At 52.3% G+C, this 25,781-nt stretch overlaps 1 protein-coding gene across 1 annotated transcript; it reads left to right on the top strand.

The window, feature by feature from the left end:
- The first annotated feature begins 248 nt into the window (after positions 1-248).
- PYROXD2 (pyridine nucleotide-disulphide oxidoreductase domain 2) lies at positions 249-25,781 on the top strand. The gene is made up of 16 exons (XM_060126184.1): positions 249-375; positions 4,984-5,003; positions 7,417-7,510; positions 7,592-7,665; positions 12,897-13,052; positions 15,016-15,169; positions 16,967-17,028; positions 17,121-17,218; positions 19,559-19,700; positions 20,084-20,218; positions 21,467-21,539; positions 21,802-21,958; positions 22,297-22,451; positions 23,165-23,271; positions 24,794-24,914; positions 25,667-25,781. The coding sequence occupies exons 1-16, from the start codon at positions 249-251 to the stop codon at positions 25,735-25,737; spliced, it is 1,746 nt and encodes a 581-aa protein (XP_059982167.1). The 3' UTR covers positions 25,738-25,781.

The following is a 25,781-nucleotide window of genomic DNA, read 5'->3' as shown; positions in this document are numbered from 1 at the left end:
CTGGGGGCCTGGAGGTGCAGGACTTCTGCCTGGCTAACAGGCGACCTCCCGCGACTCGGCCGGGTGTGGACGGGGTCAGGCTGGGCTGTGGGCAGCTCAGCCTCCCCTGTTTAGTCGTGGCCCAGGGCCAAGTACGGCAGCTGGGCTGCAGCTCCTCCTCTCTTCCTGCTTTCTCCCTGCTCCTCCCCCTGCCTGGAGAGGCACGAAAAGCTGCTTGCAAGCAAATTCTTGGCCTAGCCCGGGCAGAAATGGCTGCATGTGGCCGAGGGCTCCGCAGGGCCGTGGCTGCCTCTCCCCAGCCCGCTTTGAGACGAGCTCACTCCGACGCCAGGGGACGTCTGAAGCCGGAGTACGATGCAGTGGTAATAGGAGCAGGTAAAGTGGGCTGGGCCAGAGCTGAGGGGCTGAAGGGCAGCCCTGCTCAGAAGGCCCTCGCGCCCCTCTACTCTGGCACGAGCTGGCCAGGAGTTGGGATGAGAGCAGGTGCTGGTGTGGAAAGCCCACCTGTCTGCGAGCAGATGCCGGGGTTCTGGGGTTGGCTTTGCTGTTGACTCACTGTGTGGCCTGGGGCAGATTCTTGCCCTCTCTGGGCTTGAGTCTTCCCATCTAGAATGACCAGGGAGGACTAGGTGAATTCAGGGGTTTCCACGTATCTCCTGTGAAATTAGCTAGTTGCCACCATACTCTTGGAAAGCATATGGTACGTAAGGTTTGGAAGGAAAGAGCCCTGGGACAAGAAGTGTGAAATCCAGCCACCCCAAGTGCCCTGAGTTCTGGTCACCACCCCCTGACCACTGAGACACCCCACCCCCAAGGACACTGCAGTTGCTCCATAAAGGGGAGTTAGGAAAAAATAGAAATGAGTCCCAGAGATTCTCCTGCCTACGCACAGAGGGTGACAGCCCCTGTTGCCTTGCCTGCCTGGGCACGTGGGAGACCTGCTGCAGTGACCCTGCTATGCTTTGCTGAGCCCCAGGCTGCAGGGCACCTGATTCCACTGCGAGTGTGTGAGGCTGCGGGCCAGGACCAGGCTGCCTTTCCTCCGGGTCTTCCACTCACACTCACACAGAGCCCCAATTTCAGCTTCTGACATTATTTCCAACTGGGTTTATACAGAGCGACCAAGACAGGCCTGGAAGGACATGCTCATCACACAGCTTTAAAGCTGTGTCCCTGTTTGGGCATTTCTTCATTTTTACCCCTACAAAGAGCAGTCGTGTGCTGGCCAATGTTTTACTAGTCACCTCTCCAGGGAAAATGTGCGCATGTATATCCATACGTAAGTTTATTATAAATACGGAAGTAAAAGAAGTGTAGCACACAGTTTTGCAGATAAAAAATACAATACTGGGCTTCTCTGGTGGTGCAGTGGTTGAGAGTCTGCCTGCCGATGCAGGGGACACGGGTTCGTGCCCCGGTCCGGGAAGATCCCACATGCCGCGGAGCGGCTGGGCCCGTGCGCCATGGCCGCTGAGCCTGCGCGTCCGGAGCCTGTGCTCCGCAACAGGAGAGGCCACAGCAGTGAGAGGCCCGCGTACCGAAAAAAAAAAAAAAATATATATATATATATATATATACACACAATACTGTAAATTCCAGGTAGCCAATCTGTTCTTACCAAGTACCTGTGACTTCTGCCAAACTCAGTAACCAACCTGTGGTTGCAATTTGACAAATGAAAATAGTTCTGAAAAGAATGTAGTTTGATATTTTTATTTAAACAGCAGAAAGAAAGTGAAACAAAGATTTATGTCTGAACTTCACGCCTTCCTCAACGACAGGAATGACTTTGCTCAATCAGATAATGTTTTTCGAACACTGGAAGAACAGTTCCTCAATTTTTTGCACATTTCACAGTGTAACAGCTACAGACACAAGTTTAATCTACTTTATTAGCAGGTTCTCCATCACTTTCTTAAGTCTAACAACCAAAAACAATAACTCAAGCCCTGGTGTGTAATGTTTGCAGATTTCCATAGTGTGAATACTCCTACTGTGGCCTTTTTCAAAGTTACCAATGTGATGTCACCAAAGGTGGATTTGGGAGAGAGATGCAGCCAAGGATCATCATGTAGCGTGGCCCCTCTGTGGGTCTCTAGAGGTAAATAACCGTGAAAGCAGAGCCAACCGTTAAAGCAAAGTAAAACAGGAAGTGACAAGCTTTGAATATTTATTACCTTGGTTTTTAATATAATTATTTCATTGTAAGTAAGTTGATGTAATTTAATTTTTTACCAGGGGCTGCGTTTGACAACTATCTCACCGACTTCCGGGGCTGGGGGACTCCTGCCCCAGCCCCCACTGACTGGGCTCAGGAAGTGGAAGTGCCTCCCACCTTTCTTGCCCTTGGTGACAGCCCAGCCCTGCTGCCTCTTGGCAGAGAGGTTGATCGTAGGTCCCCAGATAGACACCTGGGTGAATTGCCACAAGTGTGTGAGTCTCAGGCCTGAGTTTTTCTTTGACGTTGCTTCTCTAATTGCTGGTTTGAAGGCATTTCCAGCCTGAGTGAGGAAGACAGTGGCATCTTCTAAGATAAAGATTATCTCTGCTCCCTGAAGCCACACTGGGAGTCACCTTAAAAGAGGACCCTGATTTAGTCATTTGACTAACTTTGCCTAAGAATGACCCAAGGAACTAGTTAAAATGCAGTTCCTGGGCCCCCTACCTGGTGATTAGGATTCTGAGGAAGTCAGTACATCTAACCAACACTTGGAATGGATCTCATGGGGGCATCTGCAGCCCACACATTCAAGAACCCACGTTCAGGGCAGCTTCTCTCCAGAGCTCCCCGTGCCTGCTGCATAAGGAACCCTGCGGTCTGGCCTGGAGATGAGCTGAGCCCGAGCCCACAGCTTAAGACTCCTTCAAGGGGAAAGGAGAGGCCACCAGAAGCTGCAGGAAGGCTCAGCCAGGACTGGGGGTAGGGGAGTGGGGGAGGACAGAGGAGCTGGGGCTGTTGGATCCTCGACCTTTGCCCTTTGAGGTCTGTTTGTGCATTTGTGGGCTTACATGTGTTGACTGAACTGGACCTTGCTGCCTGGAAGCTTTTATTAGTTTTCCAAGATTTATAATCAGCACTGATTAAAAGGCAGCTACCTTTTATTGTCTGCTAAGGGACAGGTGCTTTACGTGCATTACCGGTTATCCTCCCTTCAACACTGCAGGTCCGGCAGGCCCTCTGTTTTTACGCGTGAGGAAGACAGCAGAAGCCAGGATGAGCCCAGGACAGTCTGCCTTTAATTTGTCATATGTATTTGAGAGCAGGGCTTTCCAAATTTCAGCTTGCAATCCATCCATTCATGATTCCCTTCCATCATATTTTTGAAACTTTCTTAAGAAAATTATCAAAAACATATTAAAAATAGTACTATATCAATCAGCATTTTTAAATGAAATATAATCAAGTAGATCATCACATGCTTATCACATGATGATTTAATATTAGTTCCTGAAACTTTCGTTTCTGTGAAATACATTTATGTGTGTGGGGGGGTGTCAGGTCACAGAGTAAAATGCGTTTCTTCCTCAGATCACGGCCAAAGAGTTTAAAAAACTCCGTTTCAGAGATTCCTTTAATGGATGATAAATTGGCTCAATGACCTAGAAAATTCTGGCAGGTCTCTATGTGGAAAATGTAAAACAAAACCAACTCAGCCGTGAGAAATCCATCATGTGGGGTCATTGCTGCCTCCTGTTTGTGGATGTTTGTCAGTTTAATGGCCGAGCCTTTTATTAGAGTCAACGCTGGGTTCAGGTTGGCGCTCAGAGAACACAGTTACCTTCTGGCATCTTTGAAGACTCAGAGTGACTTCCCACCACCAAAGAGAAGCATGTGCCGTGTGTCCCAGGGGAGGCCTGGCCCCCCTCCCTGAAAGCAGCCAGGGCCTGTTCTCCACCCATCGAGGACTTCTCCAGCTGCTGCATTTTATTCTGAGACTAAGGAAAGGGGAGGCCCCAACCCCAGGGCCCCATGTGCTCGGCCTGTGGGTCTGAGACCACCTGCATCAGAATGACCAGGGAGCTTCTGTGAAGTACATCCTGGTCCACGGCCCCAACCTGCTGAGTAGATTCTGGGGAGGGGTTGGGGAATCGGTGTTTACTCGAGTTCTCACGTGATCCTGGAGCTTCTCAGGGCTGGAGCGGCACTTGCTAGCTTGGTGTGCTAGCTTGCTAGCTTGGAGGCACTTGCACTTGGGCTTGGTGTGGAACATCGGATCCCAAGCCAACTTTCAGGGCTCCTATCCCAGGGGCAGCCTGCCTAAAATTTTTGGAAAGAAACTCTATAGTAGACCAATCTGCCCAGTCAGCTGGTACCCCTGGAGCACGCTGAGCTACTCTAGCGCACGTCAAAGCCGTGTGTGTTTCATTCATTTTGAGCTGTTCCTGTTTTATTTGGGGAACGCTGGGAATTGACAAAGACGCCCCTTCTGGGGCACTGTTGTGAGCCACGCTTGGGCACAACAAGCCATGCCTGGCAGCAACTGTCCACGGGACCAGCGCTCACCCGGACGGCTGGTGATTCCATGCCAGGCAGGGACGTCTGGCATCATCGTACAGCCTCGCCTCCCTCTCTTCCCTGCTAAGTCAACTGTCACACTCCCTCTGACAGTCACCCACTCGTCCCCAAGTGCCAGAAGCCCAGCAACGCGAGGCTTCGTGGGATAATTTTCAACTAATGACTGTGGATTTCTCCTTGTCCCCACTCCAGCATGAGCCACTGGCCAAGCCAGGGTGACAGGACTTTTTTCAGTTCAGGGCAAGAACCGGGGTTTTCTGACTCCCCAAAGACTGGTGTCTTACAGCATTGAGCTAGATGCTGTTCCAACATCGAGGTACAGGTGAGGGGGTCCCCCAAGTTCTGCTACCTCTCCAGGATCTTCATGGGCATGGGGACAGGGGTGGGTGGCCACACTCCTCAAGGAATGTGTCTGTCTGCCCACTGACCACTGTCGCTTTCCTCCCCCCTCCTCCTTCTCGTTGCAGGACACAACGGGCTGGTGGCTGTGAGTCCCTCCCACTCTGCCCCTCTTCATTGGTCCCTGGGTGTGTGGCCCTCAGCAGGAGTGTAAGGAAGCCAGAGGATGAATGCCGAGGGGGAGAAGGAAAGGCCGGCTAGTCCTCGCGCCCTGGTGCTGACCAGCGGCTGGCTCGAATGGACATCTGCAGTTGCTAAGGAGGATATCAGGGGCTCCCTTGTTCTCCTCTCCTTAATGCTCATAGGTTTCCCCCATGACCTTTCAAAAGCAAGGTGATAAATAGCTGGGAAAGTGTGTAATGGGCATAGCCTGGGAGGCAGGTTGGAGCTTGCAGGATCAGGTAACTGGGGCTGGGGGGCCTTTGACTCCAGATAGTGGGCTGTCCTTGTGTGCAGACCCCATGTTCCCCAGCTAGGTTTAGGCCAGGTACCAACCCGGGGAACACAGCAGCTATACACAGTCCAAAGTGCGCCCTGGAGACAGCGAGGAAGCCGACCTAGCAGAGGAAGCAGGGTCCTGCCCCAGCACAGGTGGCTTCTGGGTCCCAAGCTGAGGCAGGCCAGGGTTACCCTAAGGCTGTGCTTCTCAGACCAGAGTCCATGTACCCCTAGGAGACCACAGTGTGTGCTACTGGGCTTCAGGCCACAAGCCTAACATGCTCTAGAATATCAATGCAGGGGGCTCAGCAACATGGAGAGCCAGGAGACCTGTGTTCAATCTTAAGACTTTTCCTGACACAGCAGTTTTACTTGAACATTTCACAGGGGACATTATTTAACTCAACCGATCAGTAATTTAAAACATTGATTTTGTATTAATACCAGCGTGGGTTTGTCCCCAGCTCTGCCACTTTCCATTTGCAAAGGTTAAGGCGAGTCAGTTTATCTCTCTGAGCCATGGTAAAATGAGAATTAAAATGCCCACCCTCACCGAATTGAGGTGAAGGGAATAGATGATGTGCCCCAAGGACCCAGCTCATAAAGCCTTACACAAATGGTGAGCATGGGGACAGCATGGGGCGTCCCAGGATAAGAGGTATAGGAGGAACTTAACTCTAGGACACGCACTTCGGTTGACTGATTTTGGGGAGAGCCTAAGGAAGTAGGGGTCGGCTCTAGATTGGATACTGTCAGAGTGGGGGCAGCCCTGTGAGCGGGCATCTCAGTAACCGTGTGCGCGGGGAGGGGAGACTAGGGTGAGGAGAGCGGTCACTGTGCACACGTAGCATCACTCGTCTTGGCCGAGAGAGATGGTATTGTGGTGGCCCAGTAGACCCTGTCTCGTTTGTGCTTAGACACAATTGTGAAGTGGGCTTGCTCTGTCCCATTTTGTCATGGTCTAGATTATCCCTGTCTGCGGTCATCATTATGAGATTGTTCACATCTAGTGGGAGAAACAGGGCTTACCTCTGAGGGCCAGGCCACCTTCTGAATGTCATGTTGGGCTGCTCTTTTCTCCTTTCCCGTTAGGATGTGTCAGGAGTGTAGATTCTGGGTCCAGACCGCCCGGGTTCAGTTCCTGACACCTCTACTCATCTGTTCTGTGATCCTGAGCTATTAGCCTCACTGAGCCTCGGTTTCCTTCTCCGTGAAATGGGGAGAATCACGGTGCCTACCTCTAGGGTGGATTATACGAGATGATGCTCGCACGGTGTCTGGCACATTGTAGTAGCCAAGCGAACTTTTCAAAAAGTCTGCCTTCAGAGCTACACCATCCCTGCTGTCACCGTGGGGGCAGTAGCTGTGGTGGTGTGAGGACCAGCATTTTAGGTCTGTAGACTCAGGACTAGTTCGGTTCAACAAAGATTTATTGATTTTCCACTAAGTGCTAGAGAAAAGTTAATCCCCCCCCCGCATCATTTGTTCCCCAAAATAAGGCTGTGCTGTAATCATGGCTTCACTGATTGAACACGTCCCATGTGCCAGGGACCCTGTGTAAGCCCCTTCTAGGGACCAGCTCAGAGAATTCTCAGTGACCCCGTGAAGCAGTCAAAGTGGGTGTTATTATCATCAGCCCCATTTTTGCACATGAGGAAGCTGAGGCTGGATGGATTAGGTACTGAGGCCGCCCCAGCAGAAAAGAGAAAGAGGAGTGGAACCTGGGCGGTTGGGCTCAGCACTCACAAGGCAAGCTCACCGTGCTGCCTGCCTGCGGCCAGTGAGGAGAGCGAGGCTTGCCACCCCACCTCCCCAGGAGATGAAGAGTTCACAGAGGCACTGGACCCTGCAGGAGGGAAGGTCACCTCGGGCTGGGAAGTGGAGGGGCAGGACCAATCATGTCAGGTCTTAGAGAACATCTCGGGGGGGGTGAACATTCACGGGTGGCAGGGGGAAGGGCATCTCAGAGGCAGGGACAGCTTGAGCCAGCCCTGTGGTGAGGACCCTGAGGGTGCGGGTCAGCCCCCAGGGGTAAAGGGAGGGCCCTGTGTGCCCCGCCCCAGGCGGCATACCTGCAGAGACTGGGGGTGAACACGGCAGTCTTCGAGAGACGCCACGTGATCGGGGGTGCAGCTGTCACAGAGGAAATGATCCCAGGTGAGCCAAAGAGGTGGGTGAGGGGCATGGGGGTGACCACTGGTGACCCCTGGCTACTGTCTTCATCCGATTCATTTTCAGGGTTTAAGTTCTCCCGAGCATCCTACCTCCTCAGCCTGCTCCGACCGCAGATTTACACCGACCTGGAGCTGAAGGTAGAGCGTGTGTGTGTGTGTGTGTGTGTGTGTGTGTGTGTGTGTGTCCACCTGCTCCGTGGCTTGGGGGCTGGGGAAGTGGGCAGTTGCTATTCTTCCCTCCGAGGGTGTGTCTATCTCCCATGGTCTCCGTAGTGCCTGCCCACAAATGGGCTTTGTCTGGCCCACCCAGTGTCTTAAAGATCAGGAAATTTCATACACAATCAAACCTCTCGAAGAACAGGCTTTGTCAACATCAGGCCCATGTTCCTCCGTGCTGTACCGGCTGGCCCTTTACGTGGATTCGGTCCCAGCTCTGCTTTGTCACATCACTTCCTGGGGTCTGTCCAGCCCCCATAGGAAACCTGCTAGGACCCTTGGGCATCTGAGTTTGCAAAGCTGCCTTAGGACCTGAGCTGATTTCTGCCCTCATTACACATGAGAGCCTGTCACCGTCCTCGGCAGCTTGAGCAGGAAGTCGGACTCGGGGACTTGCACCTCTCTGGGCTCCTGGGCCATTTTGAGGGCATCCTGAGAACTCACAGTCTGCCTCTGTCGACTCCTCGTAGCCTCACCTTGGTCCACAGTCTTGCCCCCCGCCCCTTCAGATTCCTTCACCCCCTCACTGCCTCTTTGACAAACTTGGTCATGCATCCAGGAGCCCACTTAGCTTACCTGCTTGGCGCCTCTGTCGCCCACCCCTTGGAGAGAGGTCCCCTGCGCCGTCTGTATACGACGCTGACGGCACCTCAGCACCAGCTTTGCCCTAAATCTTAAATTAATAAGACATTAATCCGCTGACACCCATTAAATGAATTATTCTTTGTGCCCCTAAGAGAGACACAGAGAGAGAGCACACACCTGTCACCAGCCAGGACTGGATGAAACCCTGCCAAGCCCTGGGAATGGGTCTGTGGACTTCAGTCCAAACCAGACTACAGGTGAAGGCAATTTTCTGACACGCCAATTATGCAGAGTGGCAAGTGTGAGGGGAGGGGTAGGGGTAGACCCTCCTTTTAAAAATCTAACTTATGAAAGCTGAGGATCACAGAACAGAAATTTTCACATAATTATTCTCTTTATTTATTTTTTCTTTTTTAAATAATTTCCTGGGATTTCTTTTAATTTATTTTTTTGGCTGCATTGGGTTTTCGTTGCTGCGAGCGGGCTTTCTCTGGTTGAGGCGAGCGGGGGCTACTCTTTGTTGTGGTACGCAGGCTTCTCATTGCAGTGGCTTCTCTTGTTGCAGAGCACGGGCTCTAGGCACGCGGGCTTCAGTAGTTGTGGCTCGCGGGCTCTAGAGCACAGGCTCAATAGTTGTGGCACACGGGCTTAGTTGCCCTGCAGCATGTGGGATCTTCCCGGACCAGGGCTCAAACCCATGTCCCCTGCATTGGCAGGCGGATTTTTAACCACCACGCCACCAGGGAAGTCCGTTCTCTTTATTTTTTTAAAAAAGTTACTCATTTGAAAATGGTATTCTCATAGGGTTCCTTTAACTAGCAGCTCCCAAGTGAATTGAGCATATCCTTTGATCTCTGATCTTGGGCTGCATTAATAGGAGAATGGTCCTCAGATCAAGGTGGGAAGCAGTCCTGCTGCGTGATGCACAGAACTAATCCCATCCGGAGTGCGCGGTACCTTATTTTAACAGGACGTTGACAACTCAGAAGATACCTATAGGAGGGCAACTGCTCCTCTTTCTAGGAATATTCTGTTTCCAAAACAATAATAAAGAGCAGTTATTTTACCAGTGTCACATCGTGGGCTACGAGCTTTCATGCTCTGTCAATTTGTCCTCGTCTGTGAGACGCGAGCAGGTAGTGTCCCCATTTTATGATGAGGGAACCGAGATTCAGGGGGGTTAAGTTTGCACACTAGGAAGTGACCAAGAACTTGAGCCAGGTCTAACCGACTCCTCCTCGTTCTGTGCAGTGCCGCCGCCATGGGCACCTTGATAGCCACCCAGCTCAGCCTCGTGCACCTCCAGGCACTTTGCCGATGACAGTGGGCCAGGTCACAGACATAAGCTCTTCCAGCAGCTCCGGCCTCGGTAGAGCACGGGACTGAGATTGCAGACTTTGGAACCTAACTGGTCGGTTTTGAATCCCTGCTCTGCTGTTACCAGCTGTATGACTTGGCCTGGTGGTGCCTCATCTTCCTCATCTGTAAGATGGAGATGTAATAGTGCTTGCCTCATAAGGCTATTGTAGAGGTTGGTGTTTGCTAATCATTAGTACAGTGCCTGGGGCATGGTCAGTGCTCGACAGCTGTCAGCTAGTATTACTGGGTTGGCCAAAAAGTTCATTCGATGTTTCCATGTTACAGAAAAATCCGAGCGGACTTTTTGGCCAACCCAATATTATGCCCATTCGTCAGTTGAGAAAACCGAGGCTCCAGAAGGACCTGTGGCCTGCTACTTCCTCTCAGACCTTCCCACTGTGGGCCTGTGCCCGATTAGACTGAGCTCTACTTGAGCCAGAGGATGACTCCGCCAACCTGCTTGAGGCCTCACTGGGCCTGTTTTCCAAGTCTCAGTTTCCCCAGCTGTCGATGAGATCATCTCGCAGTTCTATCCACCTGGATAGTAAGCTTGCTTTTACAGGGGCCCCACAGTGAGTCGTGGGATCCAGACAAGGAGGGCAGAGCTTTTGCCCTGGGTGTATGTGGCAGAGGGGAGGTGGTGTCTTTCATCCTGTATCAGCCAGCAGCTGCCTTCCCCAGCTCTCCCTGGACCAGCCTTGACCTCATTCAAGTGGCACCCCCTTGTCCTCCCTCCCACCTGCACTCACCTTCTGGCTCCCAACCCCATCCCTTTGCTCCTGCTTTCCTCGGAAATCTCTCTAAGGCAGGGCTCTCAAACTCTCAGGTCCCTGAGAACAATCTGGGTAACTGGTGGGAAAGTGGTTCTTGCTCAGAGGAACGAAGGGTGATTCTGTGGGACTGTGGTGGGCCCAGGAGCCAATGATTCTGAAGTAGGAGGACCCCAGAGCACAACTCTGAGAACCACACCCCTTAACTCTCCCATTTCTCTGCTCCCTAATGCACGGCTTGTCCCTTCCCGGCAATTTCCAGCCAGGACGGCTGTACATGCTGAGAAATCCCATGGGTAAATCAGAAGCGTTTTGTTTTTTACAAGAGGGAAACTGCGTGATCTGAGCAAATCTAATGGGGATAATATAACGGTGGTTTAACAGCCCCTTCTTATTCTGACACCACATCATCAAAACCATCAAGAATAACAACGGCTCCCTTTATGAGAGAAAGTCCTGGAATCAGATAAATACATTAATCCTGTTCAATTATCGAGACTTGAAACAACCCTTGGGATCCTCTTGGGTCCCTTTTTTGGTGAGGGGAGGTTATTGATTCATTCATTCAGCAAATGCTTCTGAGCACTTGCCCTGTGCCAGGCCCTGGGAGAGGCATGTGGGGAGACAGCGGCGAGGGAAGGGGGCAAGGCTTCTGCTCTTAGTGAGAGGACCTCAGGGAGAGGTAAGTGCCACCTAAAGAAAGGAAAATAAAGTAATGTGACAGTGAGGAACTGGAGGCCCAGCCTGGACTGGTGACCAGGAAAACCTCCCTGAAGGGGTGACGTTTGAGCTAGCATTCAAATGCCAAGAAGTCACCAGCCCTGTGAACATCTGAGCAGAAAGCGTTGCAGTCAGAGGGAAGTGAAGGTGGACAGGCCCAAGGGGAGGGAAGGTCATGTGGCCGGAGCAGACAGTGCCCAGCCGAGAGGCAGCAGGTGGTGTGAGAGAGGGCCAGGGGCCAGAGGAGACAGGCCTCGCGCACTGTACGCAAGGGCCTGCGCTTTATCCTGAGCTCCGGGGGCAGCAGAGGTGTTAAATCGACAAGTGGAGTGATGGGATTTATGACCTTATGAAAGGTCATACCACCTGCTGGATGGTGTGGATTGCGGTGGAAGCAGCCATGGTCGCAGGGTGGCGGCTCAGGCTGAGTCAGGGCGGGGACATGTGGACCAGGTCTGGAGGCTGAGCTGTGAGACTTGGTGATGGATGTGATGCCAAGGGTGAGAGACACAGAGGAACTAGGGATGCCACCTGGGTGGGAAAGAGTTCACTGTATCAGGAGGAACCAAGCTGGAAGTTCCTCCAGTTTGGAATCAAAGGCATTCCCCATCTTAGTGTTAGAAAGGATCCTGCGGGTCTCCCAGCCTGCCCCTACCAACGCTCAGACTCACCTCCACAGAACCCTCAACCGTGGAGACCCTGCCATCTGGAACACCTGTGGTTTGGGGAAACTTCTGCTGTAATTATTGGAAAAATCTCTTTTGGTTTCCTCACGTTTTCCTAAAACTTCTGCTCACAGATCTCATTTCGGGGGCAGGGGATGGGGGTGGGGAGCTTGCTACTCAGGTGACATTTGAGCAAAGACCTCAAAGAGGTGAGGGAGCAGACCAAGTATCTGGGGGAAGAAGTCTCTAAACGCCAAGTTCGTCAAGTTGCACATTAAATACGTACAGCTCTTTGTACGTCGATTATACTTCAATAAAGTGGTTTAAGAAGAAAGAAGTCTCCAGCGGGAGCAGTAAGTCTTATTGGTGGAGGCAGCACAGGCCCTTTTTGTTTTATCTCCACCTTCTTTGAAGAAGTAAGTGTACTCTTGGAAAGTTCTGTGTGCTAGTCAAATATTTGTAAATCAAATCATATTCTCAATGCATCAAGGGAACTTCCATTTAAAGTGACCCTGGAGTAAATGAGCCTGCAAAGTAAATAAGTTGTTTCTGATGTGAATGATTTATCCACCTTGTAAATATGGATTTTCACATGACTGTGGCTTTATTGTGTCTTTCTCAGTTTTAGTTATTATTTCTGAGATGGGGGCATTTAAAGACTAACACTGAGAGCCAGGGCTTTGGAGTCACAGGGGTGTGGTTTCGAAACCAGGATCCACCTCCCCATGTGACCTTGGACAAGTTATTTCACTTCTCTGAGCCTCTGCTGTGGCATTTGTACAATGAGGATGATATACTTACAGAGCTGTTGTGACGTAACCATCGTAAACCCTAGTACAGTCCCTGGCACTGGGTAGCGTGGCGTGGTATGGCATGGTCTGCCATAGGGTGCCTGGGCAAGAGGGCTTTTTATACACCTGTATCAAAATTAGGAACCAGGACCACAGGCCTTGGGAACCTGCATGCAGGTACCTAAGCGGTCACACAAACACAATCAGAGAAGGGTCATGGGCAGATCCCCTCAAATGTTACCTGTGCTGTCTGTGTTCTGCAGAAACACGGGCTGAGGCTTCATCTTCGAAACCCCCACTCATTCACACCTATGCTGGAAGAGGGCACAGCGGGCAAGGTGCCCAGGTCCCTTCTGCTGGGCACAGACATGGCAGAAAACCAGAAGCAGATCGCCCAGTTCTCACGGAAGGATGCCCAGGTAGGGAAGGTGACCAGAGACTGATCTCCTCCATCTCAGCCTGGTGGCCGCTCTTGGAAAAAAATGCACTTGGTTGGACTTGTCCTACAGCAGGTTGTCAAAGGCCACAAGGGTGTGGACAGGCCACTTCATCCGCCCTAGGAAGGCTCCAGTCTGTGCCAGCCTTTGATCTTGGGCACTGCAAAGAGAAGGGGTGGAGGACAGTTGGTTAAGACCAGTGAACACTGGAGACCCTCAAACCTGTGTGTGTTCAGCATGAGGCCGCTGTTCAGGTGGCCTCTGCCTGAATTTCAAAAGGGAGTCCACTGATATGTCCTTATGCTCTAAGTGCTTTCTAGCTCTCCTGCTTTCAGACAGAATTCCAGGTGGTCATCAATATTAAAGCACATGAAGGCCAGAAAGAAGAAGGGGAGATCAGAGACAGTTAAGGATAGAACACACTGGATCAGGAATTTAGGACAAGAGCATCGTAATAAATATTCATTTATTTTGGCATCATCCCCTGGCAGCCCGAGGCAAGAATGTGTCCATGATGGCGAGCAGGTCTGGTGAAGGGGAGCACACACATCTGACGGAGAAGGCACATTTCTTTTCCTAGGATTGCACCGTGAGGAATTGGCTGGGTAGCTTTGTCTAGACGAGTCGTTGAATGTAACGGGCCCGGTGTGATTGGTTTTACAGACATAAAAAGATTCTTTGAATGGCCGTTTTTTGTACCAAGCCTAGATACAAGCTGAAGGCACAGCATTAGCTCATATCTTGGTGGAAACATTTTTATAAGAAGAACCTGGGTTAACCAATCCGTGCGTGTTGCTTTTTGTTGTGTTAATCTAGTATTGGGTAAAACCAAGAAAACCACAGACACAGCATCTCTCTTCAGCCAGTGGTTTCCAAACACTGGCTGATGATCAAGTCAACCAAAAAAAAGTGCTTTCCAAGTGATTCTTTTGCGCAGTGAGTTGGGGTCCGCTGCCTACACCCTCTGCTCCAAGCCCTGCTCGTCTCAGATGCACTAGAGAGGATTCAGGACAAGGCCAGTTCCCTGGGCCTAGAGAGCAGTGGCCTTGGCCGTGTGTGGCCGGGGCCCTGTGTGCTGGTGACCACAGGAGCGGGAGGCAGAGGCCACATCCCACTGTGGAAAGTAAGGAGCTGAATTCTGGTTTTGTCTTTGCACATTGTCACATTAAAGACCTGCTGCAGAGAAAGCCGTTTCCCTTCATTTTAATCAAGATTCTCCAGTGTACTTCAACACAGAGCTTTTCTTTATGTAAGAGTCGTTAAAGTTCCATGGGTATATCCATGAGTCTAGATGAACCAAAAATTAAAAGCTCTCGGCTGAGAATTAAGATAGGGCCTCGGGTACCACGGGTGCCCATCCTTGCTCCTGTCGCCCATCCAGGGAAGGGGGTGTGGGGGTCATAACCAGGCTGTCGAAGTGGATTCTGTTGCGGGAGGTTGTGGGGTGAAGGGATGCAAGCTTCTGTCCCTGCTGATGACAAGAGGATGCAGGAGATTTGCAGCCCAGGAAGGAGCAGTCAGCATGCTGGAATACAGGCAGAGAGAGCTTACTTTTATCAGTAAGATATAGAAAGACAGGACAGAGAGGAGAAACTTTTCAGTGGTTTTTGGTTTATCACAGAGACCACTTCCTAGGATACTTGAGGATTCCGTGGCTGATGACTGGTCTTGGCCTACATCAACCCCCTTGTCCCTGCCACTACATGGTGACCCTCCTACTACCCAGGCTCTCTCTGACCTCACCTAGTGTTGACATCAGCACACAGACCTAGAACTGGGGGTAACTCAGCACAGACAGGCTGAGCCACACTGGGCGTGAGGCCTGAGGAATTGAGCCTCAGCTGGGGGGCAGCAGGCCACATGGGGCAGCTGGAGGGCCAAGCATGGGGACAGCGTCTTTGTGGGGTTCTAGGCAATGGGGCCTTGACTCAGAGCTCTGTTCCAGGCCTTTCCCAAATATGAGGCCTTCATGAATCGCTTGGCGTTAGCCATTGACCCTCTGCTGGATGCAGCCCCGGTGGACATGGAGGCCTTCCAGCGGGGCTCCCTGCTGCAGAGGCTCAAGTCGCTCTCCACCCTCAAGCCCCTGTTGCAGGCGGGTAAGTCCAAGGGCAGGCATCTGGGCATGACGAGCACCTTCATGTGATTGAGCCCATCTTCTCCACAATTGGACATGAGCCTGAACCTCCAAGGCAGCCTGCCAGCTGCCATCGATTAATAGGGGCCACCTGGAGCACTTGAAGTGGCAAAGGTTTAGGATGGCGTGCTCAAAATAGAGCCCGAGCCAAAGGCTTATGTGCAAGTAGTTCATTTTGAAGGGGGATCCCAAGGAAAGGAGGAGAAACGGGAAAGAGGGAGAGTCGATAGCAGGGTGCATTACTGAGCTGGCCACCACTGTGGCTGGTGAGGTCCTTCCCTCTGAGAAGCCTTAGGAAATGCACATGAGGACATGCCCAGGAGGAGAAAGGGGAAACATTTACTCATTGGGTTCTGTCCTCCAGTGGTCAGAGGTTGCCCCCTGGGGTATTAACTCCCACATGAGGCATTAACTTCTGGGTTGTGCATCCATGGGTGCCACGTGGGTTCCCGTAGGTGTCCTGTCGTGGTGCCAGAGAAGCCCCAGGGAAGAAATGAAGAGGCACATCTTCAGGTCTGAGGTGGGATGCACTGTGTGAAGCTGAGCAGAGCCTGCACGGAGCTCGTCACCATAGGCATGGCTGGAATAAGAGATGGGGCCCAAGAGAGTTTGAAAAGATGCCCCCATACAAGAAGGATGCTAGATTATTGGGCTCAGCAAGAAAAAAGTCTGTGATGAATTAGTGATGTCTGCTGTGGGTATGAGAATGGAAATTTCACCAAGCCTGCTATTATTTCCTACCACTCCTCTAGGGGACAAAAATCAGTTTAGCTTCTATATTCTAGAAAAATACTGCAACAGTTAGCTGTGGTCACAAAATTGCTGCATAACAGACTACAAAATTCCAGTGGCATATAAAAATAAACATCTATTTCTCAAGTGTCTGCATGGTTCAGCTGATCCCAGCTGGGCCAAGCTGATCTGGTCTGGTCTCACGCATGTGGCTGTGGCTGGGGCAGCTCTGCTCCAGGTGTCTCTAATCCTCTTCTTGGAAGCCACAGGTTAGTCCAGGAGTGGCCTTCTTATGTCAATGACAGAAGCACAGAGGGCAAGCCCCAATGTGCAGGCCAGTTCCAAGCCTCTGACTGCATCCCATCAGTAAACATTCCACTGGTCAAGCAAATCATTTGAGTCCAGAATCAAGGGGCAGGGCGGTCAACTCAGCTAGGGAGGGAAGCAGTGCAGAGCTACATGGCAAAGTGTGTGGACACGGGGAGGGGTGAAGGGTCAGAGCCAGTAGAATCTACCACAGATGCCAGAAGTAGACATCGCCTCCCAGATTACCAGTCCAAGGAGAGTCATACAATAAACATTCATGTAGTAAATATTTATTGAGCATCTGCTATGTGCCAGGCACCAAGCTGGGCAGTGGGGCTGCAATGCCTAGGGTTCATGACCTCTGCCTTCAAGGTCCTAGTGCCCAGTTACTCTCGGAGATCGTTTGAATCAGTATCAGAGGAATGGATTAGCCATGCTGCTGCCTCCCAGGGCACGGCCTTACAGAACTCAAAGTGGGGGAATAAGATACAAATTAAAAATTGCCCCAAAATAATTCTAACAGGTAAAATGTATTAAGTGCCTATGGAAATGCTTTAGAAATGCTCTACATACCTCGTTTAATCCTCACAATAGCTCTTCGGGGTACAGAATATTTTGTGCTCCCATTTTACAGGTAAAGAAACAGGTGCAGAGACATTATGGATCCGAGTGTTCCCTTCTTGCCTGTCTCAGTTCACATTTTATGGATCTCCTCCTTTAGGTCGCATCCTGGGAGCCCAGCTGCCCCAGTATTACCAGGTCCTCACAGCTCCAGCTCTCAAGGTGAGGGGCTCCCCAGCCTCAGGCTGGATCTTGCAGTGAGGGGGCCTCTGCTCCCGAGGTAAGCCCTTCTCCTGGCTATCTTGCTGTCCCAGGTGCTGGATCAGTGGTTTGAGTCTGAGCCTCTAAAGGCTACTCTAGCAACGGATTCTGTGATTGGAGCCATGACAAGTCCCTACATTCCGGGGAGTGGGTGAGTGTGGCAGGTGAGGTGGGGCAGCAGCGGTGGAGCCGATCCCCCCTCGAGAGCGTTAACTCCCGTTCCCTGAGCTCACCCAGTGAGCCAGGCAGGAGGAAGCACTTCACACAGGATTCATTTAAGCCTCAAAGCAACACCTGAGAGCCGTGGTTCAGAGAAGGGAAGTATCCCTCCCAAAGTCACACAGCTAGTAAGTGGCAGAGCTGATTTCTAGCCCAAGTTGTCTGACCTGCCCCCAACCCCACCCTGGGTCTTCCTTCTTAGCCACTACTCCCTACTGCTTCAGTAGAAACACCTCTGTCCTGCTTCCTGTGATATCTCAACATGAGCATCTTCTTCCCTATCATCTATCTATCTATCTACCTGTCTACCTACCTATCTACCTGTCTACCTACCTATCTATCTACCTATCTACCTATCTATCATCTCTTCCCTTCCCACAAATCCCCGTTGCCTGTCCCTCTCCCGCAGATCCTTTCCCTGGCTTCCAGGACTCGCACACACACAGATACCTTCACACGGATGGGAAGCTGCCTTTCCCCTTGTGAGCAGGAGGTGTGCTGACAGCCTCATCCGAGAGGGGGCAGTCAGACACAGTGAAGTGTGTAGCTGTGGTATGATTTAATGAGCCCCTGTAGGAGCAGGAATGGAGGGGTGCGTGTGTGTGTTGTGTGTGTGTTGTTTGTGTGTGTTGTGTGTGTGTTGTGTGTTTTTTGTGTGTATGTGTTGTGTGTGTGTTGATTGTGTGCGGTGTGTGTGTGTTGTGTGTGCGTGTTGTGTGTATGTTGTGTGTGCGTGTGTTTGTGTGTGTGTGTTGTTTGTGTGTGTGTTTTTGTGTGTGTGTGTTGTGTGTGTGTGTTGTGTGTGCGTGTATTGTGTGTGTGCGTTGTGTGTTGTGTGTGTGTGTGTGTTGGGATAGAGGATGCTGCCAAGTCTTGGGCCATTTCCAGTGCACCAGAAGATGCAGCTGGAAGCTGTGTCTCAAGGGATAAGAGCACTTGGTAGTGCTTTTCCGGCACACACTGAGCCGGCCCCGAATCCCCAGGAGAAGTGGGAGCTGGCAGCAGTTGCAACATCTTGGCCAAGACCAACCAGCCAATTTGGATTTGCCAGCTGGGGCCTCTGGTCCTTTTCTCTGTGGGTGTTCAGGAGGCTTAGCCACTGCCCAGTTTGTGAAATGGGCCTTTAAGTCATTTGTTTTTTCATTAATTCTTTCAATAAATATCGATGGAGCACTTGCCTGGGGACTAGGTCCGGGGACACGGTAGTGAATGGGGTTGAAATCCTAATGGGGGAGGTAGACACAGAGCAAGGAGTGGAATGGAGAGCTGTGGGCACTGTGATGGTGGGGCAACGTGGTCCAGGCTCAGAGAAGCCCCCCACGAGACAGAGATGTTTCATCTGAGACTCTAAGGACAGGAGGAATTAGCCAAATAAAAGAAGAGGGAGGAAGGGGCTTCTAGACTCTGGAACAGCACGTGCAAATGTAGGAGCTGCACGTGGCTCATATGATCTATTCAAGGCACTGAGAGTTGGCTTAACAGGAGTGGGGGTGGGGTGGGGGGAGTGTAGGGAGGGACGAGGCTGACGAGCAGGCAGGAGCCCTGAAGGCCAGTTTTGGAGACTGGCCATCGTCCTCAGAGCACCGACAAGCCAGTGAAGGCTTGAAAAGAGCTGAGTGACAGGAGCAGAGCTGAGTTTTGAGACTGGGCTCCAGGTTCTACGTGGAGAAAGGTCTACAGGGAAGAACGAGTGGGAGAAGTGGGTCCGATTAGGAGGACGTTACTGCAGCAACTTAAGAAAGAGAAGAGAATGGCCTGGACCAGGGAGGAAGCAGCAGGGAGTGGGGCCTTGGAAAGTTCTTTGGGAGGCACTCGACGATGTAGGTGGTGAGGGCCTAGTAGGAGGCAAGACTGACACCCAGTTTTCTGTTGGAAATTGAAGGTGCCATTCACTGGGATGGAGAAGCAGGCTGGGGAGTGGGGACAAGGGGATGGGTTTAAGATGCCTGCCCAAAGCCATGCCAGTGGAGATATCTGTGGGTAGCTGGGCATACAGGCTGGCACTCAGGAGAGAGCTGGAGAGGCAGGTTTGGGCATCGCTGCCACATTGTTGGAACCAAAGGTCTGCCCGCAGATGTCTACAGGGGGAGAGGATGCAGAATGGGAAGCGAAGGGCTCTTGCAAGGGTCTTGAGCTCATTTAAAGGATAGTCGGACAGGGCTGGATGGGGGCAGGGAGGGGCTGAAGATACAGGACGGGAAGGACTCTCTGCATCTAGAACTCTGAGATTAAACCCCACCTCCAGCCACTGATTCTGATGATCTGTCCTCAGGTATGTGTTACTCCATCACATGATGGGGGGTCTGGAGGGGATGCGGGGGGCCTGGGGCTACGTCCAGGGTGGCATGGGTGCCCTCTCCGACGCCATCGCAAGCTCAGCCACCGCACACGGAGCAAGTATCTTCACTGAAAAGGTGAACAGCCCCTCTACCCCACCCCAATTTTTGGCAAGGATCTTAGAATAGAACAAAGTATCGGATTTGGAGAGTCCCTCATTTTACTGATGGACAAGGCCTGGCTCAGGATCGAGGAGCTCGGGCTCTGCAGCCTGTACTGCTGTGAACCAGGTCCCAGTTCTTCTGCCTACCCCATTTGAATTCCCAGCCACTAGCCCACATTTGGGCTGAGCCTTTGCATTGGAGGGGTGGGCTAACGCCTCACCAGGAGCTGCAGAGAATCGGGGCCAGGGCTGATGAGGCTGCGAGTGCCTAGGGGCAGCATGGACAGCGGAAATCCCCCAAGACTCACCTGCATTTCCCTGCCCGGGGACCCTGGGGGCTCTTTCCCGTGGCTTCAGACAGTGGCTAAGGTGCAGGTGAGCAGTGGAGGGCGCGTTCAAGGAGTCGTTCTGCAAGACGGCTCGGAGGTAAGGAGCAAAGTGGTGCTGTCCAGCGCGTCACCGCAGATCACCTTCCTGAAGCTGACGCCACAGGTGAGGCTGGGGGTGGAGGTGAGATGTCTGCCTGGGGTTGGAATGTGGAGGGATCAAGGGGACCAGGGCTGCATCAGGGTGGGAGATGTGAGTGCCAAGTCTCTCCGGATGTGGGGAAATCTGTCTTCTCTCCTTACCTAACGGGCAGGGAGCAAACAGCAAAGAAGCCTCACAGGTGAGGGGAAAGGTCCGGGGACATGAGGTGACCGAGGCCAGGCAGTTAGCAATTGGCAGAGCCAGAGCTAGAACTCAGGTCTGACTTTCAACCCAGGATTACTTCTACAGCTTTCCTGCTGTCCTGATTTCTCCCCTCTAACCAGCTCTAATTCCACTGTTTGTGTCAGTGATCTGTTGCCACATGAATGCTGCGTAACAACCACACAGCTTCTGGGCATATCAAGAAATACGGATTTAGCACACAGAGCGGTAGAAATCAGTTGATCTTGGCTGAGTTCAAGTGATCTGGGCTCACTCACGCACTCCTCCAGCAGCTGCGGGTCACTAGTGGGCCCTGCTGATGGCTGTGGCTAATCGAGAGGTCTCTGTCAGAATGTCCGGGATGACTCAGCTCTGCTCCATGTGTCTCTCATCCCCAGGCACGTAGTCCAGATCTGGCAAAAGGCAAAATTGAGCAAACTCAGTCACGCAAGTGCTTCTGTTTGCATCCTATTTGCTAACATTAGCTTTGTCTCATGGCCAAGCTCAGTCACAGTGGGAGGGCAATAAAAAGGGGTGTGCATACAAGGAGGGTTGGGGACTTGGGGCAGTTTTTGCAATTGATCACACCTTCCCTGTCCCCCAAAGATATGATAATGTGTGTATGAGCATGGAGCTCCCAGCGATTGGGGGATTATTCTTGGGGACAAGGCACCACTTTTTCTGAGTGATTCCACTAATCAAATTCAGCAAACATCAGTTCAAAAGCATCTTGAGACAATTTTGAGATCATCAAGACTTCCAAGAGCTTACAGACCAGAGGTGAAAGACGCTGCAGCCCACGGGCCATATCCGTAGCAGGAGCTGGTGTGGGCCATTTACAGCCAGGACGCTGGCAGACTGCAAAGGAAGAAGTGGTTAGCGCAGAGCTGGAGGGGTCCAGGAGGGCTTCACAGAGGAAGTGGTTTGGCCGAGCTCTGAGGGAGGCAGAGGGTCTCCAGCAGTACAGGTTGAGGGACCAGTCTGAGCAAAGGAGTAAAGCAGCCCCCTTGGGGCCTTGGCCACCCCCAGGGTAGAACCTTCTTCTTTCAGGAGTGGCTTCCTGAGGAGTTCGTGGAGAGAATCTCCCAGCTGGACACCCAGTCGCCTGTTACCAAGATCAATGGTAAGAGGCACACCAGATTGTAGAGCTGTTTCTTCTGAGGTTATCTGAGTGAGAAATCTCCATGTCTGGGAAAGACTGACCTTCATCATCATCTCTATCCCCTGCCCCACAGCCTGCCCCCCAGTTTGAAGGTGAAACACTTTTTCATACTTTTTCTTTCCAGTCCACCATGTGGGTGAGCAGGTGATGGGTAGAGATAGAGGACCCTGGGGGGCTGAGGACACAGGCCTTTGGGCCCTGACCCTCCTCTTTGGTCCCTCAGTGGCTGTCGACAGGCTGCCTGACTTCCTGGCGGCCCCCAATGCTCCCAGGGGCCAGCCGCTGCCCCATCACCAATGCTCAATCCACCTGAACTGTGAGGACACCCTCCTTCTCCATCAGGCTTTTGAAGACGCCATGGATGGCCTGCCTTCCCACAGGTGGGGACCCTGGAGACACTTGAGCCCCTGGTTAGAGCACAGGAGGTGTGGTGGGACGACAGGGACCGCGCTCATTCACCACCCTGGCCTGGGAGGGACCAGAGAGCCCCGAGCCTGCCGGTCTGGCCGGGGACAGGGGCCTGGAGATGAGGGAGCTCCCCGTTGGTGGTCTGGACTGTCCTTGTGGTCACCGAGCCCGTGCAGGCAAACACCACCATGACCTTGCAGAGATCATCGGCCTGGCCCCAGCATCCTCCCATCTCAGGCCTTCATTTTGTCCCGTCATCTCAGAGTGGCTCCCCAGCCCCTTCCCTCTCTCCTCCCCGTGTCGCACGCAGACCTATGATTGAGCTCTGCATCCCTTCCTCGCTGGACCCCACGTTGGCTCCCCCTGGCTGCCATGTCATCTCCCTCTTCACTCAGTACACGCCCTACACACTGGCTGCAGGCAAGGCCTGGGACGAGCAGGAGAGAAACGCTCACGCAGACAGAGGTAAGGAGGGCTAGACCGCCCTGGCTTCACAGTGACAGCTGGCCGAGCATCCCATATGGCCTCCTCTCCTCCTGACTGCCCCATTCAGGATTAACACCTGCAAGTTCTGTGCCAGGGAGAGAGGAGTACCCAGGGAAACCTAAATCAACACAGTGAGTAACTGCTGGGGTCAGGCCCTGAGCGAAGAAAGACAAAAAGACATCGTTCCTGCCCTCAGGTTGCTCACGGTCCTGCGGGGGAGACTAACAAAGCAGTCTTACAGTACAACGGACTGGGGGAACCAAAGGAGGAAGCTATGAGCCAGAGAGACAGGAGAGCTTTCCAAAGGAAGGGACATTTGAGCTGGGTTTTAAAGGATGAATAGGAGTCGACCAGGCAGCAAAGTGCATTCCAAGCAAAAGAAATAACTTGAGCAGAGCAATGAGGTGAAGAAATTTTTGCATGTTGAAGGGGAGACAAGTGTTTAGGGTTGGACTAAAAAGGTGGGAAAGAGTGGGAGGCTCTACTAGCCTGACACCCATAGGTCTCTGTAATGAATTGTTTATTTGCCTGTGGACTGTTTTTGTTTTTTTGCTTATTGAGGTATAATTTGCATATGAAAAAATATCCATTTTAGGTGTAGAGTTTAATGAATTTAGTAAATATGCCGAGCTGTACAATCGTAATGCCTCTTTCTCCTAACACCATCTCTTTTCCCTGTGTTCGACACCTAGTGTGTGATTGCATTGAGGCCTACGCCCCCGGCTTCAAGGGCTCCGTGGTGGGCAGAGACATCCTCACACCCCCTGACTTGGAGAGAGTCTTCGGGCTTCCTGGGGGGGTGAGTACAGGACTGGGGTCTCTCGTCACACTCTCCCTGTACCCCGACTCCCTGGCAGGCCCACGCGGCTTTATCTTGTCCCTCCACACCCAGCCTTCAGCAGGAAGAGAGGACAGAGGCAGAGACCACAGCAGAGAGGGGACAGAGACACCGTCAGATTTAGGCAGTGAAGGAGGAGTGAGGAGAGGCAGCGTCTGCTGAGCAGGTCACCAGGACTGCGGCCCTTCTGCCTGGATGTCCATGTCAGCCCCTCCCATCTGCCTTTCTTCAGAGGGACCTCCCCTGCCCCAGGCAGCATGTGCTCACACTTCTCTTATCAAAAACTCACTGAGCCTGGAGGCAGGGGGATGGGTCAGGAGGCAGGTCAAATACAGCAGTGACTAGCTTCGTGTGGCTGTTGAGCCCTTAAATGTGGCCAGGCCAAAATGAGATGTGCTTCGAGTATAAAATGCACCCCAGATTGCAAAGACCAAGTACAGAAAAATGTAGCATGTCTCATCAATAATTTTAATACCAACCACATGTTGAAATGATAATACTTTGGATCTATTGGCTTAAATTAAATACATCATTTAATTGGGTTAAATTAAATATATTATTAACATTAATTTCACCAGTTTCCTTTTAAGTGTTAATGTGGCTACTGGAAAATCTAAAATTACATGTGCGACTCCCGTTATATTTTTACTGGACAGCGCTGGGCCTGATAGTGAGAGAGGCCAGGCAGTGGGAAGGGAAGGGAAAGGGTGGAGGCGGAAGGCTTGGGCAGGTGGATTGAGAAGTCTTGATACATGTGCGTGCAGAGGGCGGGTGGAGGGGATGTAAAGGGTCCACCTGAAGGCCAAGGAGGGGGAGGTGATGCCATCCACAGAGGCAGGGAAGACGGGACAGGAGCCAACTCGACTCGAGGGAAGAAGACGAGCTCAGTTTGGGACACGTTGATGGGGCAGGTGAAGGTCATCCCCACGGGGACGTCCAGCAGATGTTGGTCTTTTTGTCCAGACCTGCCCTGCAGGTGTGCCCTTCCCCCTCCCCCACACCTCCTCCCTCCTCGGCTGGTCTGACCCAGGCCAGTGGAGCAGAAACGCACTCAGCTCCCAGTATCCATCTGCCATTTACTGTGACCTTGGAACCCCAAGGCACAAGCTCAGCTGGGTGTCTTGGCCAAAGAAACATGTACCAGAGTCAAAATAAATCAACTTCCTCTATTTTTCAAACAGAGTGAGGGGGATTCAGAGTCCACAGCAACATCCTTAAAATCTCCCTTTTCTTTCCCATTCAGTTTCCTTACCCTCTGAAGAGGCTCCCTACCCTTTTTCCTTCTTGAAAAATGCCTCTAGGAAACTTCACCCCCAGCCCTAGGACTTGTGCCTATTCTTTCTCTTCACCTCCTCATTCTGCATCACAAGAGCCCGAGAAAACATCCTGGAAGGAGACGAACCTTCCTTGGAGAACAGGGGAGGGGATCGGAGTGGAGAATGTAACACTCCTATGTTAACGACTGTGGCCCTGCCTCCTGCAGAATATATTCCACTGCGCCATGGCCCTGGACCAGCTGTACTTTGCCCGCCCTGTGCCCCTGCACTCCAGCTACCGCTGCCCTCTCCGGGGCCTGTATCTCTGCGGAAGTGGGGCCCATCCTGGTGAGTGACCCTCAGTCCCACTACCCTGTGCGGGCATCGAGGGCTGGCAGAGGCTTGCAGACGGGAGCAGGGTAAACAAGGGGGGAAGCGAGAGGGGGGGAACTCCCGGGAGATCAAGCCATCACCCATGTTGAGAATTCTCCGGCCACAACCCTCAGGTTAGCTCACCTCCTCCCCACGAGACCTGGGGATACGTCCCAGTGGAGGCATCTCTCCAAGTTCCCATGGTGGGTTGTGTAAGACCCATGCCTCTAAATTCCCATCCGTATTTGAGACCAGTAAGAATTGGCAAAGTTCAGTTTCTCAATTTTAAAATTCTTCCCTGCTCCCCTCCCAGGCTTACTGACCCCACGGAAGCTCATCTCATACAGATGCTTCCTCTGAGCTATGTGGGCCCCGGCCCCCCAGACGGGGTCCATACTTCCATGACTTCCTCTCAAATCCTTAATCCCTCATTCTAGTTTCACGTGCTGGGAGTCTCGCCATCTGGCCCATTGGTTCTCAGGCTGGGGGGGCAGAGGGAGGGGGCCACTTGCTTGCACCAGGCACCTGGCCCTTCCTGCACTGATGCAGGGGAGTCCAGGATCTGTCTTAAGAATCATCCCAGGTGGTTCTGATACCCACAGCCCCAGCATCACCCTTGAGGCGTCCCTGCTCTGCTTTGTGGCTGGTGCCTCAGCAAGTCCCATGGGGGGACGGAGGGGTGGGAGGGGGGTGAGCACGGCTTTGGTTCATGGGAGACTCCCTTCCAGGAGGAGGTGTCATGGGAGCCGCTGGACGCAATGCAGCTCACGTGGTCTTTAGGGACCTCAGGAGCATGTGACCCCCAAACCAACTCTGACCCAGGAAGATGAATTCACCCTTGAG

This window comes from Lagenorhynchus albirostris, chromosome 16, assembly GCF_949774975.1.
Source record: "Lagenorhynchus albirostris chromosome 16, mLagAlb1.1, whole genome shotgun sequence".
In the NCBI taxonomy this organism is placed as follows: domain Eukaryota; kingdom Metazoa; phylum Chordata; class Mammalia; order Artiodactyla; family Delphinidae; genus Lagenorhynchus; species Lagenorhynchus albirostris.
Note: the sequence above shows the minus strand (reverse complement) of the source record. Positions and strands in the feature narration are given on the sequence as shown.

Bases quoted from the DNA above. Each gene is read 5' to 3' on its own strand.
- PYROXD2 (XM_060126184.1), top strand. From the start codon at position 249: ATGGCTGCATGTGGCCGAGGGCTCCGCAGGGCCGTGGCTGCCTCTCCC. The intron at 5,004-7,416 runs GTGAGTCCCTCC...GCCCCGCCCCAG, and splicing joins GACACAACGGGCTGGTGGCT to GCGGCATACCTGCAGAGACT. The intron at 22,452-23,164 runs GTAAGGAGGGCT...TTCGACACCTAG, and splicing joins AAACGCTCACGCAGACAGAG to TGTGTGATTGCATTGAGGCC.